This window comes from Camellia sinensis, chromosome 11, assembly GCF_055761805.1.
Source record: "Camellia sinensis isolate YWXY chromosome 11, ASM5576180v1, whole genome shotgun sequence".
NCBI classification, from domain to species: Eukaryota; Viridiplantae; Streptophyta; class Magnoliopsida; order Ericales; family Theaceae; genus Camellia; species Camellia sinensis.
This window is the reverse complement of record NC_138971.1, coordinates 144,092,864-144,115,180: the sequence shown is the minus strand read 5'-3', so window position 1 is coordinate 144,115,180 and position 22,317 is coordinate 144,092,864. Positions and strand designations below refer to the sequence as shown.

Sequence of the window (22,317 nt, the reverse complement as noted above, 5' to 3'; positions counted from 1 at the left end):
TTTACGCAAGATAATTTTGCTATTGGAGAGGTGGGATGACTTATCGTGAGATAAAGAACTGCATTACAAAATGAAGAAATTATCTTTCTTCAATTCATACCTTATCCCATCCTCAAACCAAACATAGTTTGGGAAATACTTAAATCATACTTCTATAAAAAACCTTATAAACAACAACCATTTGATGCTAACTTAAAATTAATTGGAATATTTCTTACCCACTAATACAAAGGAGCACTTTTCCAAAATGAATTGTATGCATTTGTATCAAAATGACACCAACTTAATTAAAAGAAAACTTCAATATTTAGTAGGAGCAATTCCATACAAACCAAAAACGAGTTTGTTGTTATTAAAACTTAATTAAATTGCAAAATAGATAAAAATTCTCTCATTTTAGAGATATCGTTTGAGGTATTCATCCACTTTTGTGTATTTGATTTGGGGATAAAGCTTAGAAGCCTCCTCTCCCTCAGCTCTAATTTCAAAGTTTGTGAGACATCCTTCATAGCAAACATGGTAGTAGTGTGTTAACCCAACTTGGTCGGCATAATCTTGTCCTTAAAAAACAAAAAAGAGAGATAAATGAATTAGTAATGAGCCATATATTTGAAATGAAGGTTTGTTTGGCATTTCTGAAAAGTGATTGAGTTTTCCTATAATTTGTATTTTTATATGTGAACTCAAATGCTTTTGGATGACTAAAGATTACAGCCACGCATTTTTTACAACATTTCTTATCGCCTACTTGTAATAAGAGTGAATCCGTGATGATATGTGGTCCACTCCCACATGATTGTCTGAATACATGTGTCAGATTAATTGAGATCTTAGATTTTTTTTTTTTTTGAAATTTATTGTATGTTTGTCGTATTTTGTTGATCTACATAAATAATATATATATATATATATATATATATATATTTTGGTGAGAAATTTAGCAGACAAAAGTGATAAGTAAACTAACCTTTCATGAGAGCTAAAAAATCATCCTTGGAGAGAGATGACTTTTGAAGCTCTTTCCCAATTAGCTTCTCCCATATCTGAACAACCTCTTTTTGAGAAAGGATGTTTTCTGGTGGTCTCAGATATAGTGTCTTATTTAGAGTCCGCGGATCGTCTATCGTTTTTATAGTGTACTTTGCAATATCATCTTCATCAACATATATTGCTGCCAAGGGTGAGAAAAATATTAGGCATTACTTGCAAACTTTTATTAAGAGAAGAGAAAACGTGAAAGATTAATTCATGTGCACGAGCACTTTGAATCCCATCACACCACAATAGAAGCATCTATAACTTCCGATTTGCCATACAAATGTAAGAAATGGTTTTGGAAAAATAGTTTTTTCTAAAACTTTGGTCTATTTTTTAAGTGGGACTCATGCGCCAAAGTTGGCGGGTCTATGTGGCAACGCGTTCTTTGTCGTGTAACGATTTACATCGTATATTTGATTGCTCAAAACCATTATCAGGTGAATGAAAAATTGATGCCAAAGTAAGCTCTACGAAAATGGTATTTTGGTGGGTTTCCCAAATTGAAGGAAAGCTTGTCCCACATTGGTTGGCTAGGCTAACATTGTATGGGTTTATAAGCCTTGAGATTGGTGTTTGGGGTAGGCCCCAAGGGGCACTTAAATTTTAAAGAGGGGAGGTTATGAGCAAAGTAGATCAAACTCAAAACAAACAAATGCACACTACCACCACTACTTGGGCTTGTGTAATCCAATATTTATCATTTTGGGCCAAAAACATTTGAATTTTATTTTTTTTAAAATTAAATTCTTATCGTTTGAAATTTGAATTTTGGTTTGAAATTCAAAGTAAATTCTGAATTGACCCCAACGTTTCTAAACGTTGGCAGTTTGATCCATTACACCTTTTCAATTTTTTCCCTCCAACCCGAACAGGTTCTTTGCTTGTTCAAGTCTGTTTCGAACAAATTCTTTGCCTGTTCAAATCTATCCTTAAAAGCCTCAAATTCTGCTATAACTAAACAAGTCATCCATTGGGTTTTTCAATCAATTTTTGTTATTCCTTCTGCTTCTGCTTCCTGCATTTATTTCCTGTGAGAAAGAGTATAAACACAAAGTATATTCGCTGGACATTTAGTTTGTATTGTTGCTACTAATTGTCGTTAATCATTTTATCCTAGGATATTGACGTCCACATTCTAAAAGTATCGTGGAGAGGACGAATCTGTCTTAAGGAAACAGTGTTCAACACTGGACTTGATTGAATTTTCGAAGAAGTAATACTGTAAGTAGTTTGTTTATAATTTTCTTTTTAAGTTTCTATTTGATTCTGTTTTGTTTTTTGTAACAAAATAAGAATATGTTTTTTTTATTTTTTTTTTGTTTGTTCTGTTTTGATTTAAGTAATCAAACAAACTTTCTTCTTCCTTATTCAATTATTCGAATACAGTGAAAATTGTCTAAGACATTCATTATTGATATAAGGGTTATCAAGCTAGTCTGCAAAATTAGTGTTCAAATCAGTATGTGGGCTAGGCCTGTCGGGTTTTTTTTACGGGTCAGGTCTGTCTAGGACAGGAGAATTTATACGGAAGCCTTATTTAACAGGTATGGCTCAGACGGTCTAGCAAGTTGGCCCATGGCCTAATTCCAATGGGTCTAACACTGCTGGAAAAATGATTTTTAGTGGCGTTTTTAAAACGCCGCTATATGTCTGAAAAACGCCGCTAATTCCTTCAGTGACGCTTACCACCAAACGCCGAGGACGCGGCCGTCGCTGTAAGTTTAAGACGCTTTAAAAACGTCGTAAAATTAGCATAGGCGGCGTTTATAAAAACGCCGCTAAATGTGACAGCCCAACGGTAAAATGACGTCACACAGGCATTCAGCGACACTTCAAAAACGCCGTAATAGCTTTTTGTTATGTTCAAAAAATAACTACAATGGCGTTTTGTAAAACGCCGCAATAGTTTTTCTTTTTTTTTTTTTTCTTTTCTTTTTTTTTTTTAACTACTACTTTTGTGAGATTACTGAATATGATCATTTGATTGATTCTCAATCATATCATGAAAAAGCTTCTACATTTCATAATGGTTACATGATCAACGAACTTCTGTTAATAACAAGAAGAGTAGTTACATGAAGTATGAAAACAAAGAGGGAAAAAACAAAAAACAAAAAACAAAAAAAAGGTAAATAACAGAAACAGAGAGAGAGAGAGAGTACAAAACTTTCAGATTTGATCAAACTATTCTAAAACCCTAATTTTTTGAGACTTGAAAAAACCATTTCCTTAATAAGGCGGGAAAGATTATGAGGCTGCAATTTTCTCAAACAGGCCCAACCTATTATCAGCAAGTCTAGACTTGTATGCAGATTTTTTGTATTCAAACCATGTAAACTCTTTGTACAAGCTGTCTTCTCCTTCCATGAGTGAAGGCAATGGGGCTATCTTTTCACTCAATGGTGGTCCTCCAAAATATATCATTGAAACCCTTGATTTCAAACTGTTCGCTATAACTCTATGCCTTACACTTTTAAACCTCCCATTGGTCATCACCTGCAAAACCGACCAGGCACATTTCAAAACCAAAAAAATTACCCACTAGCGCAATTCAGAAAATTAAACAAACAGCAAAAAGGTTTGAGTATAAAGAATGTGTAATTCATGAGGAGCAACATGAAAACCTCTAAAGCATAGTTTTCCAGTCAAACAATTCTCTAGCTCGAACCCCCAGATAGACTATTTTGCTGAGCTTATAATCGATTTACAAATATGTAATTTCAATCCAAGAAACCTCTATAAGACAGCGCCAAATTGGATCCAACTCTGCATAGTAAACTCCGAATACCTACAATCACTGTAAATCACAGGAAATCACAAATATCAGTTAAGCTCAACAACTACTATCAATAGTCAAACTTAAAATATCTCAATTTACAATTTATTCCAGAGTTTAATCCCTTTGCCACTTGGATAACTATGACTTTTCAACCAGCTAGACTCAAAGTAGGTATTTAAAAAAATAATAAGAAATAAGGCTTCCATCTTCTTTAATCACATTGTTTATGCATATTTTTAAATGCATTGTTTATTCATATAAGGTGAAAATAGGGACCTAGCAGTGAAGCAGATTGTATCAAACAAAACACATTCTCATACATTGTCTAAAGAATGTATTAATTTTCAACCTTTTGGGAAGGAGTGTAATGACTGAAAAGAAATAGACATCATATATGTGGAAGAAGTGTACCTGGTTACTTGAGCAAAGAACCAATCTTATTCATCTGAAGAAAAAATTGCAGAAAAAATTTTTAAAAAAAAATTTTAGGTGGAACAAATTTTAGGTGGGAAGGAGTGTGATGCTGGGAAATTGTAGGGCCAGCTCTGGACCTCAATATTCATCTGAAGAAAAAATTGCAGAAATTTCTTATTCACCTTAAAAAAAAACTCCCTATATTTATGTTATTTATATCAATAAAAATGCTGTAAGCACAGAAACTTTTCATAGAAAAGTGCATGAAATGTAGTGTTAGCAGCAATGCATTCATCTAGGTGGAACATGGCCCCATACAAGAGCGCAGTGCTACCACTTACACATTATTTTCATCCGGTACAGAATTAAGATAGATAAAAACCGGACCGAAAACCTTTTTTCCATATGTCACCAGGTTCAAATTTTACTATAAGATCTGGTCCGGCATAATGAGAAGTGACAAATATCTGATACACATGCAATTTTGATCAAGATTATGTATCAATTGGAGATAATCACCAAAAGCATTAATACAAATTAGTGAAATCAACATGGATCATGTAATTATTTGAAAGTAAAAATGGGTATGGGTTGTCACTTACAGCAAGGGTTGTTGGGTTGACATGGGAGGTTAGGTCTTGTTTGAAGGGTCCACCGGTTCGGAACTCATTGCTGGGTGTGATTTGCCAGAACCCCACAGGCGGGTCAAAGCATATCCACCCGTGAACCTGATTATCTTTGTCCTCAGTTGAGTATTGGTACTTGTCATCCACCTGCACATCAGGAATGAATCAACATCTAAAACAATAGATGTAGCATTGCAATTAATGTCACATGGAGACAGGATCCACTATGCTCATCTCCTAGTTCTCTATTCCAAACTTCATCTCTACCACATGATTAGAATCAATGAAATTAGGTTTGAAAAAAAATAGAAACAGAAGATCTCGTGTGAGTTAGAAGCACCACCATAATCATCATTCACAAATTGTAAAGAAATAGTCATTTTGTAAGAAGGGTAAAGGAGGAAGATCATTTCATTCCATTCTATTTCGTTCTAGTGAACTAAACACTACATTCCTAGTAAATGAAAAGATAAAACGATATATTTGGGAGAAGTAATGCTATGTTTGCTTTATTGGAATGAAAGTAGAATGTAACGGGATGTTCATTCCTTGGTCTCTTAATGGAATGACCTATCACTCATCCAAACGAACCAAACACTACCTGAGAATTTGTTATAGAAGAAATGGCATGGAATAGTGAGAAATAATTTAATATTACCATTTAGGACTACTATATTTACAACCTATATATGTTGCTTTCATGTGTTATTGTGGGTCCTATTATTTTTAAACATGATGAATTATATACGTATATATGATATTTCATGTGTTCTGTTTTAACCAAGGAAAAAAGCTAAGCACCTTGGGCTCATCTGGGGGATCATACTGCAGAATCCAGTCCTATTAGTAGAGAAGACAAAGAAAATGAATCAACATGAACTATTATAGATTCCATCTTGAAATGAAATAGTTCAGTCATAACAATTGGTACTTTTCCAGTGTTCCTTGTAGACAATTTTTGCAACCTTTTCATACATCTCATGGTAGTAAATTAGATGCTTGTAAACAGTTTTATACAGAGTTAACTGAAATAAATAGAAAAATAAAATTTCACAGCAATGCCAACTAACAGCAGACATCACCATGGCATGCTTGGCAGAATTAATTTCATTTATCATCTAAAGGTGCAAAAGTTTTTAACTGCTATAAATCCCTTCCTCATTTTTTTCTTTCTGTTTGGGGTTGAGGACTATCATTGCTGGCATACCATATTCAACACCAACAAGCAAAAGAAAGTAACATACCACTGCAGGAATATCAAGACCGCGAGCAGCAACATCAGTACATAATAAGATGCCCTTCTCTGCTTTGCAGAAGTCAAAAAAAGTGGATGTACGTCTCTGCTGCTTTTGCTTTTCCATGGATATCAAAGCAATCTACATGAATGTATCTGAGAAGTTCAGAGTGGAACTTGACTGAGTTACATGAAGAGAAGAAAACCATCACTTTCTTTGAGAGATTCCTCTTCAAGAAGGAATACAAAAGAATAAATCTCTTGGCACTTGGCACAACACAATAGCCTTGCTGCAGCCCTTCATTAGTGACCTATAATAGCAGACATCTTATCAGGTTCTAGAAGCGGGGACTGAAGAAAATCACAACACACTGAATAAATTCCAACGATTAATTTACCTTCTTCCGTCCATCATCCACATCAATATAGACAGGAGTTGTTTAAAACGATAACCGAGCAAGATCCTCAACCTGAAAATTTATAAATATTTCGGCTTAAGCTTCCGTAAACACAGAATTTATAATTTTGGTGTTGGAAACACTTGCAATGTTCAAGCAACAAAATTAGGAAAGTCTTATCAGAATTTTATTCACTGTGAGAGTTTCTATAAAGAAAAGAATTCAGAGATATTGATAAATAAAAAAAATATTGAGTTCAAAACAATGAATGTTTACAATCTAAATAAACAAAGGAAACAATAAAAGCATGTACAGAAATACATTCTTAGTCTAACAAATGTGTTACGTACAGGTTCTAACAAATGTGTTACGTACAGGTTCTAAACGTACTTTATTTTATCTCTTTTCATGCTGCAACTTATATTAGTATCTGTTACGTCCTACAAAACATTCTATTCAATTTATAGACTTCGCTCAGTATTAATTTATCTCTTTTCACCCTTAAGAGCCTGAGACTAGAACAACAATTATATCCTGTTTAAAATCTATTATATCTTCACTTCTCTCCAATTTTATACAGAACAAGGATCTAATATGAAATCTATATTGGTATCACAATCAATAGTGCATTGAGCCATTAAATATTCAAAGCAGAAGTACTGAATAATAAATGTTAAACAAATAAAGCTCCAAAAACAAACAATAAATAAATGAAGAAACTCATCTCAGTCATTGCACTAAGCACTGAAGAATATTTTTCTAACAAAGGAGATTTACAAACCTGCCCCACTGCTCCAAAATATGATTAAAAGATTGTTTTCTGGTGAGCGCCAATAGACACCATGCAAAGCTGCTGGAAAGAGGTCACAAGCACCCAAAGCATAAATAATGAGAGCATTCATTCCCAGCCACTAAAGCACCATTGTGGGCTTTTTAACCTGGTTGACATCAACCTGCATAAAAAATATATATCAAAATAAACCCACAGTAATTCTTTGTATATTTATTCATTTATCAAGAAAAGAAAGTCCAACTCTGCCATATGTTAATTCTAAAGCCCACCCTCAAACTTGCATCTGAGTGCTGAGTTCTAAGTTTGTTCCTATGAAACTAAGTTAATGGTATTCCAAGGGATAACCAATATGAGTTTGTCTTATGTTAATGTTATACCAGAATAGCTGTGGTAGTGTTGGATTGGAATCGCGGGGCACAAAAACTGAAGGATCATTTTGAAATTATGATGTTACTGGTTATTATCCGATAGTTCAGGATTTAACAGGTAAATAGAATGCGATTAAGGCTCTGTTTGTTTTGTCAAAAAAGAAAAAAGGGATGACCAATATATAATTTACAAATATGTCCTCAATTGGAATGAGTGAGTTCATCTAATTGCATTATTAAAATTGTTTACTTGGTCAATCATAAAAAGAGATATCTATTACTGAGCCTTTCTTCTTCTTCTTTTCCTTGACAAGAAAGGTAGGAGCGGCGACCGGCAAGTGCCCAAATTTGGGGGTGACCACAGTAACCGCTACCTTAGAGTCGGCTCAACGATACAGGCAACTTAGCAGTCCACCTAAGGCCACCAAAAAATTTTCAATACATCAAAAATAGTGAAAATGATTCAATTTTAGGGCTTCGCATCATCTATCTATCCCCCTTTGACAGAAGGGGGATAGATGATTCGAAACCCGATTTGGGAAATTCATGAAAGATGTAGGAAGTTGGAGTGGCAGTTAGTTACAGGTAATTCATATTTGTTAACTGTCCAATTTCAGGTGGGATGGGTCCACTTAATACATTTTGAGCCAAATTCCTGCACCAGGAAATATGATCAGTAAATCAATCAAATAAAAGTAATTGAAAAAAACCCAAAAAAGAGTTTCTAAGAAAGTGATCACTTACAAGTTTTGCAGTTCCTTTAACATGAATAGTTCATTGGGAATTTCACCAGAAATGTCAAGAGCATATATCTTCCTGAGTCAGATGAAAATCAAAACATACTTTTTATACCATACTGTTAAGAAAGTATTGGCATGGAAAAATAAAATTAATGATTAAAAAGTATGCCTAGTTTAGTGTCTAGGAAGATGGAACACTTTGGTTCTGGTTTTAAAAAATAAAGAACAGTAACGAACGGTTTAGTTCACGATTTGACCCTCTCGGTTCTTATTCTGAACTGAACCGTTCAGTGTATATATTTAGTTTGAGAGTATATATATATATATATGAACCTTTTAGTTGGCTCATTAATTGTTTTGAGTGTATTTTGTGTTGAAAGTAGTGACTTTAAAAAATGTATTTTGCACTAAAATTGAGCTGCTAGAATTGATTAATTTTGAATTGTCCATAACTGGAGAATCAAACCAAACCAAACCAAATAAGTTTTCTCCTTTCGGTTCTATAGGTTCCAACAGATCAATTTGATTCCAAAATTTCTAAAATTGTTGAAATCAGTATTCGATTTTGATTCAGAATCAAATCGAACCAAATTGTGTACACCACCATGTATATAGGAAGTACAAAGAAAATGATGAGGGAGGAACTGACAATCTGGTGACATGGCAGGTAGTGCCAGCACAGTGGCAGGCAATTTGGGGATTGGTAGAATCAGGAGCCCAGGTTGCATTCTGGGTGCAGGGATCAACACCACTGAAATTCAACTTTGTTCCCAAATTCCAGTGACTAATTATCTTGTTCGGTGCTTCCACTGACCCAACAAACAAAACAAAAATACAAAAAAAAAACATTCAAAACAATTCACGATAGTCCACAATCATTGTGCAAAAAAACCATTCACACATAAATATGAATTTGACTTTTCTCATGTAATGAATGACTCATCATATGATAGACAAATGCAATTAACTGCCCTGGCACCATCTGGAAGGTGCTGGACATGTCTCTGTCATGGAAACCACTACATTATATCACAAATGATGATGTATAATATATTTGTGTCTCTGTTTTTCTTCTCTGAAAAAAGACAACAACAAACTTTTACAACACACACACTAAAAATAAAGGAAAAAGAAAAAGCCCGTGTGAGACAACAAACCTGCTTTTTGATCTTGGAGTTAGGCACTGAATCTCAACCTGCAGAAGAAAGATGATAAAGTTCTTGTATCAAATGAGGGGTTAAAACTAAGAGTTTTATTTGCTAAAACCAAATGAAATGTAGTGTTAGCAGCTGAAAGCATCTTTACCTGTGATTCTACATTGGCACATACAGCATAATACTTTCCCAAACCTGACATGAAAATGGAAAAAAGAGAAAAAAGAAAAGAAGAAATCAAATGATTTCATAAATTGTATATGGAATTGGCATGTAACCACCACAAAAGTAGATTAACAGCAAACACTCATTTTCTATAAACGTGGGCTGTCCTAGTTCAAGAACAAGAACAAAAAGTCAAGGTCCTCTTGATAGTAAGTTTACGGGTTTTGTCAGGATGACCAACAAAACTAATCCCTTCACTAAGAAAGCTAACAAATCAATCTCAATACACACTTATCAGCAGCCACAGAGTCAAGCAATTAATCTAAAATAGCTATCTACGAACATTTTACATCAAGTTAGGAAAACTACAAATATAAAAATAAAAAAGTTGTCCTTTCCCTTATCAAGTAAGAATGTCAATGCAGTATCAGTTTTCATAAGACATTGAAAGCAATGAATTCTTTGAGGTAGAAGGTTCAACTTACCAGTCAAGCCAAACATTGGACCTCATACTTTAAATCCTATTAACTATTAGGTACTTCAAATAAAGCTAGTAGGCATTAACTCACACAACTTTGAGGTAACATCGGCAAACTAAATTCTTAATTATGGATCTGTGCAGTAAATAGACTGCTTCCAGAAAATAACAGTAGCATGGAAAAGTTTTCTTTGTCCATGATGACCAAATGGGAAGAAAAACCAAAGTAAAATTCATTGAGCCAAACAATAAATAGCAGTATCAGCCACAATAACAGACATTACTTGGAGAAGAGATTGTTGATGGTGGAACAAATGGAGAAGGGGCAAATGGTGGAGATCCAGGGCAGGATTTCCCAGTAACTGGTCCACATAGATTTATGTTATTAGCAAAACTGCAGAAGGTACACAAAAAATTAGCATAGCATTTTACATCAATCATTCAAGGACACTACAGAACAACATTCTCTTTAACAAGAAACCTGATGGGAGTGAATAGTGAAAACGAGCCACTGTCTGGAATAGGTCCAGATAAGGATGATTATTCAATCAATACATAGAGATACATATATAAATTCATATATATACTTGTATAGAGAGATTTTTAGGAGAAAAAAATTTTCCAAAAAAAAGTACAGATAATGTGTACGTAGAGAATAAGATTGTGCGAGAGAAACAGAGATCCAGAGAGATTGAGAGATCGAGAGAGAGGGAGACACAGACAGAGATCGAGAGAGAGAAGAATCGACGAAACTGAGATTAGATTGAAATCAAAATCGAAATCGAAATGGAAATCGTGCATATGGTTAGTAGACGATGCAGATGCAGATGCAGATGGTGATGGCGGTGGCGGTGGAGCTTTGAAATCAAAATCATTCTGAGATTGGATCGACCGAATGATGAATCACCGAGCTGAAGAAGGTTGAATCAAGTTGAAGGAACTGAAGGGTTTAGAGAGAGAGAGAGACATACAGAGAGCGAGTGAGAGACTTGAGGGATCGGTTTCTCTGAGGCTCTAGGGTTTCTCAGATTCAAATAAGTTGCGAGAGATTTGAGTGTTTGAAGAGAGAGAGAGACACACTGAAACACATTTGAAGGCGCTTTTCAAACGACTTCATTACCTAAACGGTACCGTTTTAATCAAAAATAAAATGTGACGTCTATAAAACGTCGTTAAATATTAAAAATAGTGGCGTTTAAAAAAACGCCGTTAAATAAACGCCGTTAAATCATATATTTCCTGTAGTGTAAATTCCAGTTTAAAATGCATTTTATATATAACATAACTCATTTTTACAATTGAATTGATGATCTTATTTTCGAATAAAAAGTAATATTAGGTATTTCGTAGTATAACATTGTCCATTAATGACATTTAAAATGCATTATCTTTCAAAATCAATATCTATAGGACATTTAAAAAAACATTATACAAACACAAACAAACAAACAAACAAACAAACAAACAAAAATTGTGAAAATAAAGTACCTTTTGGATTGCCATCTCTCAACAAGACCACATGATCCCTTGAAGGGAAAATTTTTCCGGGCTGGCAAAGGTCACCGAGAAAGTAGGCAGCGAAGCAGTTTGCAGAGACATAGGTGTAAGGTATTCCGGCATCTTGGATCGCTTTTCTTACTACCATTTTGTCATCAAATGTAACCCTTCCTGGTTCCATTGCATTCTTCATTGTTGCTGGATCAGTTCCGAACTCAGATGGCAAAAATCTCTACATTATATATACCCCAAATTAAAAATTATGAATTTCTCCAAATGCATGAAGTAAAAGAAACAACAAAGCACTAGTAGTGAAGTGATTTAACAATATTTTGCACTAGTGGTTGTCATGTTTTCCTAGTATTTGTCATTTTCTTTCAATTTTAAACTTGAGCTGTTAGATTATATATTTTACTGACATGTCTTCCTATGATAAATATATATATATATATATATATATAATGAGATCCTTATTGTTAATCATATTGTTTAATTTTGATGATGTCTAAAGTATTATTTGCCAAAATTTAGATTTTTTAATATAAATATTATTTGACACAAAATAAAATTTGTTTAAAATACACATTGTATGGTACATTTGTTAAATATTATTTAAATAGAAATATTTTGAAAACTTTGCTATTCACTTTTTGGAAAAAAAAAAATTAGGCTGATCACTATTTATCTTTTGACAAATTGATTGGTTGTATTATTTTGACAAATTTGATATTGACGGGTTGTCTTCTTTTGACAAAATTGATATGAAGTAGAAGGATATATTTAGTTTAAAATCTCTATAACATATACAATAATTTAAAGATGGCATATATTTTCAGATCTATCATTTATATTATTTAAAGATATTTTTCTATGTGTGCAAATATGTGATTAGAATATTATATATATATATATATACACATGATATTATATTCAAAAATGTTGATTAAATTATATATACAAAACTTTGATGATTTGCCTGTAATGTTTGACAAAGAAAAAGTGGGTAAAGAAAATGTAATGTTTGACAAAGAAAAAGTGGATAAAGAAAATATAATGTTTGATAAAGAAAAAGTGGACAAAGAAAATATTAGGTTTGACAAAGAAAAAATGGACAAAGAAGATATGATTTTTTACAAAAGTAAAGGGTGCCACATGATGTATTTTAGATGCCTTTTGTCAAGGAGCGTGCCTATGTAATCCATGACGTTAGTAAGGAGCGTCTTACCTCTAACGGACATATTTTTGTGGATAAATAGAAGTGTTGTGTGTGGAAAAAAATCAAGAATTTGAAGAGACAAATTTCTGTGTGCTCCAAAAAATTTGAGTATATTGTATTCTGCTCTTTCGCTTTCAGATCTAAGGGTAGCCTTTGTTCTTACACTTTCATATCTACTATTTATGAGAGAATTATTGTAAAAGAGGGTTTAAGTACCATTTATTTTTATTCATTATTTTTGTGAGAGATTTTTGTAAAGGTGAGGCATTTATTGTTGAGTGAGGCTCAATAGATAAGAGTAAGTTATGTGCAAAATTCACAAGCTTAGTGAAGACTTGGTGATGCATTAATTTATTTTGATAGTAAAGAAATTCTCAAGGAGGTTCCTTGGAGAGTGGATATAGGCTTGGCGTGCCGAACCACTATAAATCTCAGTGTTTGATTTTCTCTCTCTATCTTTTTTTTTTCATATTGATAATTATTATTCTGTTTTTATTTGTTAAAATTCTGAATATTGTGTTTATAAATTTTAATATTGTGAATTTTTTTAAATAACCCAATTCACCTCCCTCTTGGGTTGCCTACCTGGGATAACACTTATTCTTAACTAAAAACTCTAATAAGTTTCTAAGTTAAATAATATATTTGGTAAATTGATCCACTCTTCATCCATTATTAATACATAACCAAATATCTCATTATTAGTACTATAAATATGACGTTTTTCATTTTATTTTATTTTTATGTACACAACAAGGTACAAATTAGTTGTTGGATGGTTTGGCTGAATATCGAACAACATCAGGTGATATATTGATGAGTAATAAGAGTATGGAAAATCGAAAATTGAAAATCCAAAATCGAAAATTTTGATATGTAAGAGCCAACACAATACATAACAGCTAGTTTAGCAATAAAATAAATAGAATAATTATCATGAATAATATAATGACAATGACAATGAACAATATATATACACAAAATCAATAGTAGAGAAACATAGCTACGAAATTCTAGGAGTCGCGTTGTTACTGTTTTAAAATTTTTGTTGTGAAATAGTTCTAAAATAAAATTCAAATTGCTCACAACATCTCTCATCTAATGTTCACAATAACCACCAAAAATATCAATATAAAATGTAGAGAATTCTCATAAAACATTCCATCTCTCAAATCATCTTTTCCATTTTTTAGTATATCAAAGTTGGATAGAGATGTAAAAATATATATAGGAAAAACATAATTAATGGTATGGTATTAATCCTCATTAAGAATAAAACAATTACTTATATATTAACTAGCATAAAACCTGTGGTATGCACAAGAGAGTCAAATTTTATTTATAAATTAAAAATAATAAAGCCTTTTAAAGTATATATATATCTATATTGGACAATCTTAATTTATATTTCTCTTTGTTTTTAATATTTTATTAAAAATATTTAAATTTGAAAGAGAAAAAGAGATGTGATTTTAGTTATGGTGTAAATCTTAGGTGGAGTTAGTAGATTTTGATTATAATAGAGATTTAATTTGGTAATTTTTAGTAGTAAATATACATCAAAATTAGGCCTTATCTTGTTGGGTTGTTCTAAATTTTGAACCTTTACGCAATAAGAATTTTTTTTTTTTTTTTAAGTAAACATTGGCCGGCATGGTAAATAGTCTAACAATTATGATTTTTTTTTTAAAATTTTTTTATATTTATTGCATTTTTTATAATCAAATAGTTATGATTGAGATGTAGTCAAATATCTGACCCAATTGATCATGACCACATATGCTAATTAATTTATCTAATATTTAAGTGTTTTCACCACCCAAAAAGAATTAGGTGTTTTCATTTTTTTTTTTTTATATTTGTAGTAGAATAAGATAAGTATTTTTAATGTTCAATTTTTTTTTTTGTTTTAAAGTTTAATAAATAGTTATGATTAAGTTACAGTCAAAAAGTTTAACCCAACTGGATTATGCTCCATGTAATAGATGTTTTTAATTTAAATTTTTTAAATTTAGCCAATAGATATAATTGAATTGTAGTCATGTCTAACCCCATTAAATTGTGTTACTTATATCAATAAGATAGTTGTTTTTAATTTTTAAATTTAGCAAACATGAGTAAAGAATGATTCAATAGAAAATACTGTTAGTTGATCAGTTTTTTTCCATAAGGAGTCTCAAGTTTTTTTTCGAAAGGAAATAAGATTAAGAAGAAAAATATCTTAATATAAAACTAATCATTTAATAAAAAGAGCCATAATATCTTATACCTAAGCTAAACAATATGAATAATATCTAACAACTGACTTTCGCTGATCCAAATATATATATATATATATATAAGTGAATAATTATTCAAACTAAATATTGATAATTTTTATATCTCACAATTTATTAGTAAAGTTCTCACATAAACAATAGAATAGACAAAAGTGAGAATAAAAACAATTCAAACAAAAAAAAAAAAAGAGAAAAAAAAAACATATATCAATTTAATAATTGCGATCAATCATTGAAATGATTTTTTAAGATGTCATCTATAACTAATAATTAGATCAATAGAGACTAAAAATGTATAGTAGTAGTTATACCAAATATTATAGGACAAATGATATATTTGAGAAACATACAATATATATATACATATTATAATAAGTTAAAATGAAGTGATTGATAATTGTAATATGCATGAATTATTCAATAAAAATTCTTTTCGAGTACTATCACAAATTACATGCAAAGATCTATAAATCTAGAGCAATTGCATGAAAAAGTTTATAAACCTAAGTAGATCTTATGTAAATCTATATAGACCCTATGTAAATTTATATGAATTTGAACATGTTGCTTGAAAAGATCTATCATTAAAATATATAATAGAATAAAGATGAAAAAAATTACATGCAATTTTATGGCTTCAAATAGATTTCAATTAAAAAAATGATTAATCTCGAGGGATTGTTTGTAAAACTCTATGTATATTATAATCTTCCCTGGAGAGGAAAAATAAATAAATTATTGGAGTTAGGAGATATAAAATATTAATGCCTTAAAGAATTTTTTATGATCACTATTGCATTAAGAGGGGAAAAAAAAAATGGATGTTGTTGGGGGTTTGTTTCCAATGTTGGGTTTTGTTGATGAATGTTCAAATTTGAAAAAACTAGAAATCCCCTAAATGTTGATTCGTGATTATGTATCAATTTTAAGCAGAATATAACAATCCAAATCAAACAATCATGACAAAGAGACACAACGATTTTACGTAAAAAAAAACCACAATTGGACACCTCCAACTGTGATAAAAAAAATCACGGGCAACAGCCACAAAACAATCCACTAAGAAGATTTAAAGGAATTACACAGGTATACTCTCAATTACCTAGCGAATCCACGCCTAATTGAATCAACCTCTATGTGCCTCTTCCAACCCGTCTTCACCTCGAAATTGTCTTCAAGACGAGCCAACCCAGAATCCACCAAAGCTTCAGGCTCGAATTCTTCAGAATCCACCGAAGAACAACTCTCTCTTTTGTAGAACAAACAAAACCTTTGATGTATACTCTTTAAAACATGAGTTGAATACTCAATCAAAACATCAAAGAAAACTCACAAAGTATCCCCAGATATAAACCCTAGAACCCAAAAAGAAGATCTGGAGTAGTAATCCTAAAATCTGACCCAACACGTGAATTTATAGAATCTGTCCCGCGATCTCTGCTCGAGCACCCAATAGCCCGCTCGAGCGGCTTCAGCAAAATATGCACGAAATATAACAAAGGTCCGCTCGAGCGCGAAATCACACGTCTCAGTATTTTTACAGGCGACCAAAACTGCTGGAACCAGGGATTCTCCGCTCGAGCGGGGTAATGTCCGCTCGAGCGGACAGGCAGCTTGGAATGCATTTTTGCATTTTGCTTCGGGGGCGCTGCCCCTCGACCCCACCGTGGCGCTATCCTGGACTCGCCAAGGGGCGCTACCCTCTGGACCCCCGCGAGCTGACCAGGCAGCTCGATCCCCATCATAATCAGCGAAGTGGCAATCTTGAAAGCATTAGCATCACAAACTTCTCTGAAAGGCACAATTCGGGTTGGATTTGCATCTAAACACTCATAGCCTCACTGAAATAAAAGTGTGAAAATAAATACAACTGAAAGGAGTTTTGTCAAACGGGATTGCCAAGAATAAAACCTAACAAAATTTATATGGAAACTTAATTTAAAGATAATAATGTATTTTGGAGGTTTAGTGTTTAAATTCAAATATACTTTTTGGATAAAGATAAGGAGCTAAAGATATCATAGAAAATTTAAATTTAAAATACAAATCAATTATTATTATTTTTTGTAAAAGCAAACATTTATCTAATAAATAAATGCTTGCTTACACTTATTTGGTTGTTTATTTATTATTTTTGACCTTTTTCATCATCATCTTCTTCTTCTTCTTCTTCTTCTTTTGTGTGTGTGTGTGTGGGGGTGGGGGGGGGGGTAAAATGAAGTATGATCTCATAGAAATTGAGTATGGCATTTTGTAATTTTTTTTTTTAAAATTAAAAATTCAAAAATTTTGGATTGAGATTTTAGATAGACACCCACAAAGATATTATTTGATTTTTTTATTTTTTTTATATATATAAAAGTTAGGAATAAGAGTTGTGGGATTTGTGGGTTCTTTGTTTTTTTAATTTAAATTTACCTGATATAGTGATAGACATGTGAGAATCTATATACATATCTATACCTAAAACTCTAAGAAAATATATTATTTGATATTTTTTATTATTATCTTTTATATAACAATTGGGGAAGAGGGTGAGAATATCTGAATAGCGAGAAGACGGGTGAAAGGAGGTACCAAGTATTTATTTATTTATTCCAAAATTATGAGAATTTAATAATAAACATTTGAAGACTTTTGACATAATAACTACATTTGCTTATATATATAGTATAGATAGATACATGTAATGAATAGAATTATTATGTAATTAATCTGATTTGTATAGAATTAGTATATCAAAGTTGAACAGAATTATTATGTGATAAATTAAGATTGGTATTGATTTTGAAATAAAACTCCATAACTGACATATTAAATATAATTTTATTTTGTTAAAATATTCACTACGGTCAATATTTAACCTTAATTTTATCTTGTGATCGATTTCATACAATAATTACCTTAACATTTCCAGCCTCCTTGATTGCATCCACAAGCTTGAGTTGAAGCAGTATCTGGTGGCTGCGAATGTGGACATCAGAAATGGCACAAATGACAACATCCACCATTTTGACAGCATTGAGGAGGCTGTGATGATCATTGAATGAACCATGTACGAGGTTAGCACCTTGATCCTTAAAAGACAACAACAATTGAGCTTTGTCAATGTCCACGCCAATCTCAGGTCGATGGAGGACATATGTTTTGTGTCCCTCTTCTAAACTTGCCTTCACCAACCTCCTTCCCAACTACCCTGTTCCCCCTACTATCAACACTTTGCTTTTCTCCATCTCTCTCTTCTCTCTCTCTCTCTCTCTCTCTATTGATAGTAAGAGAAAGATGTCTCCCCTCTCACCCCTTTTTTTGAGGCCTCAATCACAGCCCTTATGAAAATATGTAACGACTCCAAATGAGTTAGGACGTCTGTTTTGGAATTAGCAATAATTGAGTTTTTTGATTTTTTTTTATTATAAAAATATGTTTAATGTGACAATTTATAATGATTTTTTGAGTATAAGCTTAACTTTTCAAACTGGGTCTAAATATTCTACACAATACCCACATAAATGTGTAATTTATGTGGGTCATATATTCATGAGAGTGTTGTGTAGATATTTGGTATAATTATTGTGTAAAATATTTAGTAATTCATTTGTGGTTTCTAGTATTTTTAAAATTTTTATACAATATTCAAATGGAAAAATGTGAATATCGTGTAGAATTTTTGATGGGTCACTAACATTGCTTGTCTGATTTTGTTTATATACTTTGAAAGTCTGTGAATAAAATACAAAACTTTATTAATACAAAATAGTGGACCCTAAAATTTTGAATGGAGCTGGGATTCTCTCTAGTCTAAATCTGGATTGAAAAGACGTTGTCCGAGTTTGTGGGGGTTATCACTGGTCCTATTTTGATTATTCGCTGTTCACTTTTTAGGACTTTTCGTGTATATTATTCATAAAAAAAATTAGGTCGATGTGATAATGTAGCATCTTCTTTTCATCGTATTTGTTTTTTAAAAAATTGAACGGAAACTTTGTTTTTTAAAATAGACCATTAATGGGTAATAAGTCTAAAAAATATGACCAATTGATGATTTATTCTTAATTTTTTTTAAAACAAATATGACAAAAAAATTATTTTACAATTATCGAGTCAACTTCATTTTTTTAACAACAATGTTACATTCACACAATTTTTTTCCACACAATTTCCCTAATGAGGTAAGCAAGACAAAATACATGTGAAGAGAGTTTTGAGGGAATATTTGAATGTGGGTCAACTTTTAAAATTTTGTTTGTCACGTCATTGAGGGCATTGTGGAGAAAAAAAAATTATATGGATACATCATATTTTTTTTATATATATAAATAACATACCACAAAAATTTAATAAATAAATAATTTAGATCATCAAAATAAAACTCGTGATGAGTCCAGCGTAGACACTCTCTCTAAATCCCATCCCTTTTAAGTGGAGCTGGAGCCTATGTGAACAAAATTAGACTGTTTTCACTTAATTTGTATCAGAACCAACTCATCTCTTACGCCAATTAAATATTTACATAAGGTTCCAAATCAATTTGTGGAAAGTCCTAAAATTTTAAAAATTTTATTTTATTTACACAGTTTATAAGTGTGTCATATTTGAAGTTAATTACAATTTTTGTTTACATCTTGTTAGTTGCTTGTGAACAAATTTAGGATCGAATTTGGAAAATGCGTGAGAGCTCGAAATTGCACTGCTCGAATCTCCCGAATGCCAAAACGACGTTGTTTTGGCAATATTTTATTTTATTTTCTTGTTTATATCTGAACAGAGGGGAAAAGAGGGAGAAAGAGAGAGGAGGAGAGGAGAGAGGGAAATAGAGAAAGAGAGAGACGGCGATGGTGGGGTAGGGCGACGGTGATGGAGGGTGCGACGGTGGACACGACGGTGATCTTGCACCCTTGCGATTTCTGTTTTCTCTCTCTCTCTCTCTTTTTTGGCTCTGAAGAAGAAGATGATGTGTTGATGATGGTGATGCTGATATTGATGAAGATGTTGTTGTTGTTGATTGTTATTGTTATTGATTTTTTTTTTTTTTTTTAGATCCAGATCTGAAGGGGGGGAAAAAAATGTTGGCTGATGATGATGTGATGAAGAAGATGTTGTTGATGATGATGATGTTCATTACCAGCAATCTTCTTCTTCTTCTCTCCTTCTTCTTCTTCTTCTGCCTCTTCGTCTTCAACCTCTTCTTCTTCTTCAGACAAACGAGAAGAAAAAAAGAAAAATAAAAAATCCCAAGTTTGGGATTTCGGGCCATTCGGGGGCTTCCAATTTCGAGCTACGTAGCGTGATTGATCGAATTTTTATCCTCTTTATACTTGACAAAAAGTTTTGTTGAACAAAAAATTGTCTAAGGGTTTTACAATAATAATAAATAAATATACTATTTACCCAAAGTCCCAGGGAAAAAAAAAAATCCCCAACAAAATAAAAAAACTCTACTAGCTCACGAGTCCCAAAAATAAAGACTGAATAATAATACACTTCTTATCCAAAAAGTCCAACAAAAGGGGAAAAAGAAAATTCGTACCTAAAGGCCCAAATAAAACCTCTTTGTTCAAAAGTTGCACAATAGCAAAGGCAATTAACCGGATCTTAATACAATACAATACCAAAAAAAAAAAAAAAACTCTTAATTACTAGAAAAGATATGCAAAGAATCTTGAATATTTGGCAGAGGCCCAAATATAAGTTCGGTTACATGACTAATTGGGAAATAAGGGGAGAGAAGATAGTTGGGTTTTACCTAAAAAATGATCCCATGTTTGATACGTTAGATTATTAGGGCTGAGTAAGAAATCCGTGAAATCTGTAATCCGATCCAGTCCAGTCCAATCCGATAGGTTTGGATTGGTTTTTTGAATCCGTGGTTCGGTTCCGGATTGAAAAATTAAAAATCCGTAGTACACGGATTGGTTCCGGATTGAACCCCACGGTTCCGGATTAGAACCGATCCGGACCGTATACAAATAGTATATATTTTTATTATACATTCTCCCCCATAGTATCTTCTCTTATTCTATATAAAATCTAAACTCAAACCTAAAACCATATAATATCTTCTTTTATTACTTTTGTTTGTTAGTTTTTAGTTTTAATTTGTAATGGTCTAAATATTTATGGTGAAACCAGTTTTCTTATGGTTGTTTAAATTCTAGCACAATATGTCGCTATTATAGAAATAGATGTTGCTATTGTGGAACTAATATAGCGCTATTTTATATTTTTATGAAATTATAGTGTTATATATATTTTTTTGTTATTTAATTATGTGAATCCGTGGTTCTAAACCGATCCAATCCGTATTTAAATGGATTGGTTCGGATTGGTTCCATGATTTAAATGGATTGGATTGGTTCCAATTTTTCAGGAACCGTAGATAACGGATTGGTCCTGATTTTACCCCAATCCGGTCCAATCCGAACCATGCTCACCCCTATAGATTATAGAGGTGAATAGAATAAGGGACAATTTTCGTCCAAACAACTTTAATATTGGTAAAGAGATTAAATGGCCAAGAAAAAGAAAAAGAAAAAAGGAAGAATTAAATATTACTATAAGAATTGTGATGCTAATAATATCTCCATCGAAATAGTCAAATTTTTAGTTAAATTTTAACTAAAAGTTTATTTATATATTTTAATCAACCATCTTTTCAAATACATTCTTCAACAAACTGTCTATTTTTTTATTTCATTTGTTGATTCATCTTTCTCTAACTACATATAGCTACTGATTTGATGTTCAACTAAAATAGCTAACTAAGAATTAAATTTGATAGAGTGCGTTTCTATAATTTTGTACTATAAAATAGATAAGAAAAAGCTCTAATGAACTTGATAATGATGCTTTAAGACATTATGCCTCTCCAAATTTTTCACTCTTTCATTTTATCCCTTGTCAACAAAACATAAACAATAATCCTACTTTTTTTATTCACTTTTTTATTCTACAGTAAAATTTTTCATAATTACCATCAATAATTCTTTCATAGATCCAACCATCTATCCTGTTGAATAACTTATTCTTATAATTCTATCAATAATAATCTCATTCACATCCAATTTTATCTAAAAATAAAAATAAAAATAAAATGGAATTCAAATGTGACCCACCTGGTTGGGTTGGGTTGCTTTACCTT

General features: G+C 32.0%; 2 protein-coding genes across 11 annotated transcripts; both read right to left on the bottom strand.

Moving 5' to 3' along the window:
• Positions 1–283: 283 nt before the first annotated feature.
• On the bottom strand, positions 284–18,465 carry LOC114262356 (bifunctional pinoresinol-lariciresinol reductase 2-like). The gene is made up of 4 exons (XM_028202726.2): positions 18,083–18,465; positions 11,676–11,916; positions 968–1,171; positions 284–560 (listed from the first exon to the last, which is right to left on the bottom strand). Exons 1-4 carry the CDS (start codon positions 18,188–18,190, stop codon positions 397–399), a joined length of 717 nt encoding a protein of 238 aa, XP_028058527.2. The 5' UTR covers positions 18,191–18,465; the 3' UTR covers positions 284–396.
• Positions 3,667–11,227, bottom strand: LOC145802927 (uncharacterized). 10 transcript variants are annotated; one of them, XM_082895797.1, is made up of 12 exons: positions 10,472–11,227; positions 9,696–9,739; positions 9,548–9,585; positions 8,395–8,466; positions 8,234–8,305; positions 7,271–8,065; positions 6,490–6,561; positions 6,102–6,402; positions 4,834–5,004; positions 4,644–4,698; positions 4,229–4,380; positions 3,667–3,835 (listed from the first exon to the last, which is right to left on the bottom strand). In XM_082895797.1, the coding sequence occupies exons 1-6, from the start codon at positions 10,626–10,628 to the stop codon at positions 8,026–8,028; spliced, it is 423 nt and encodes a 140-aa protein (XP_082751923.1). In that variant the 5' UTR covers positions 10,629–11,227; the 3' UTR covers positions 3,667–3,835; positions 4,229–4,380; positions 4,644–4,698; positions 4,834–5,004; positions 6,102–6,402; positions 6,490–6,561; positions 7,271–8,025. The 10 variants fall into 10 exon arrangements, with proteins under 10 accessions (XP_082751923.1, XP_082751920.1, XP_082751919.1 ...); XM_082895794.1 differs by lacking the exon at positions 4,644–4,698 and having other exon boundaries at positions 7,271–7,442; positions 7,932–8,065; XM_082895793.1 differs by lacking the exon at positions 4,644–4,698.
• Positions 18,466–22,317: the final 3,852 nt, after the last annotated feature.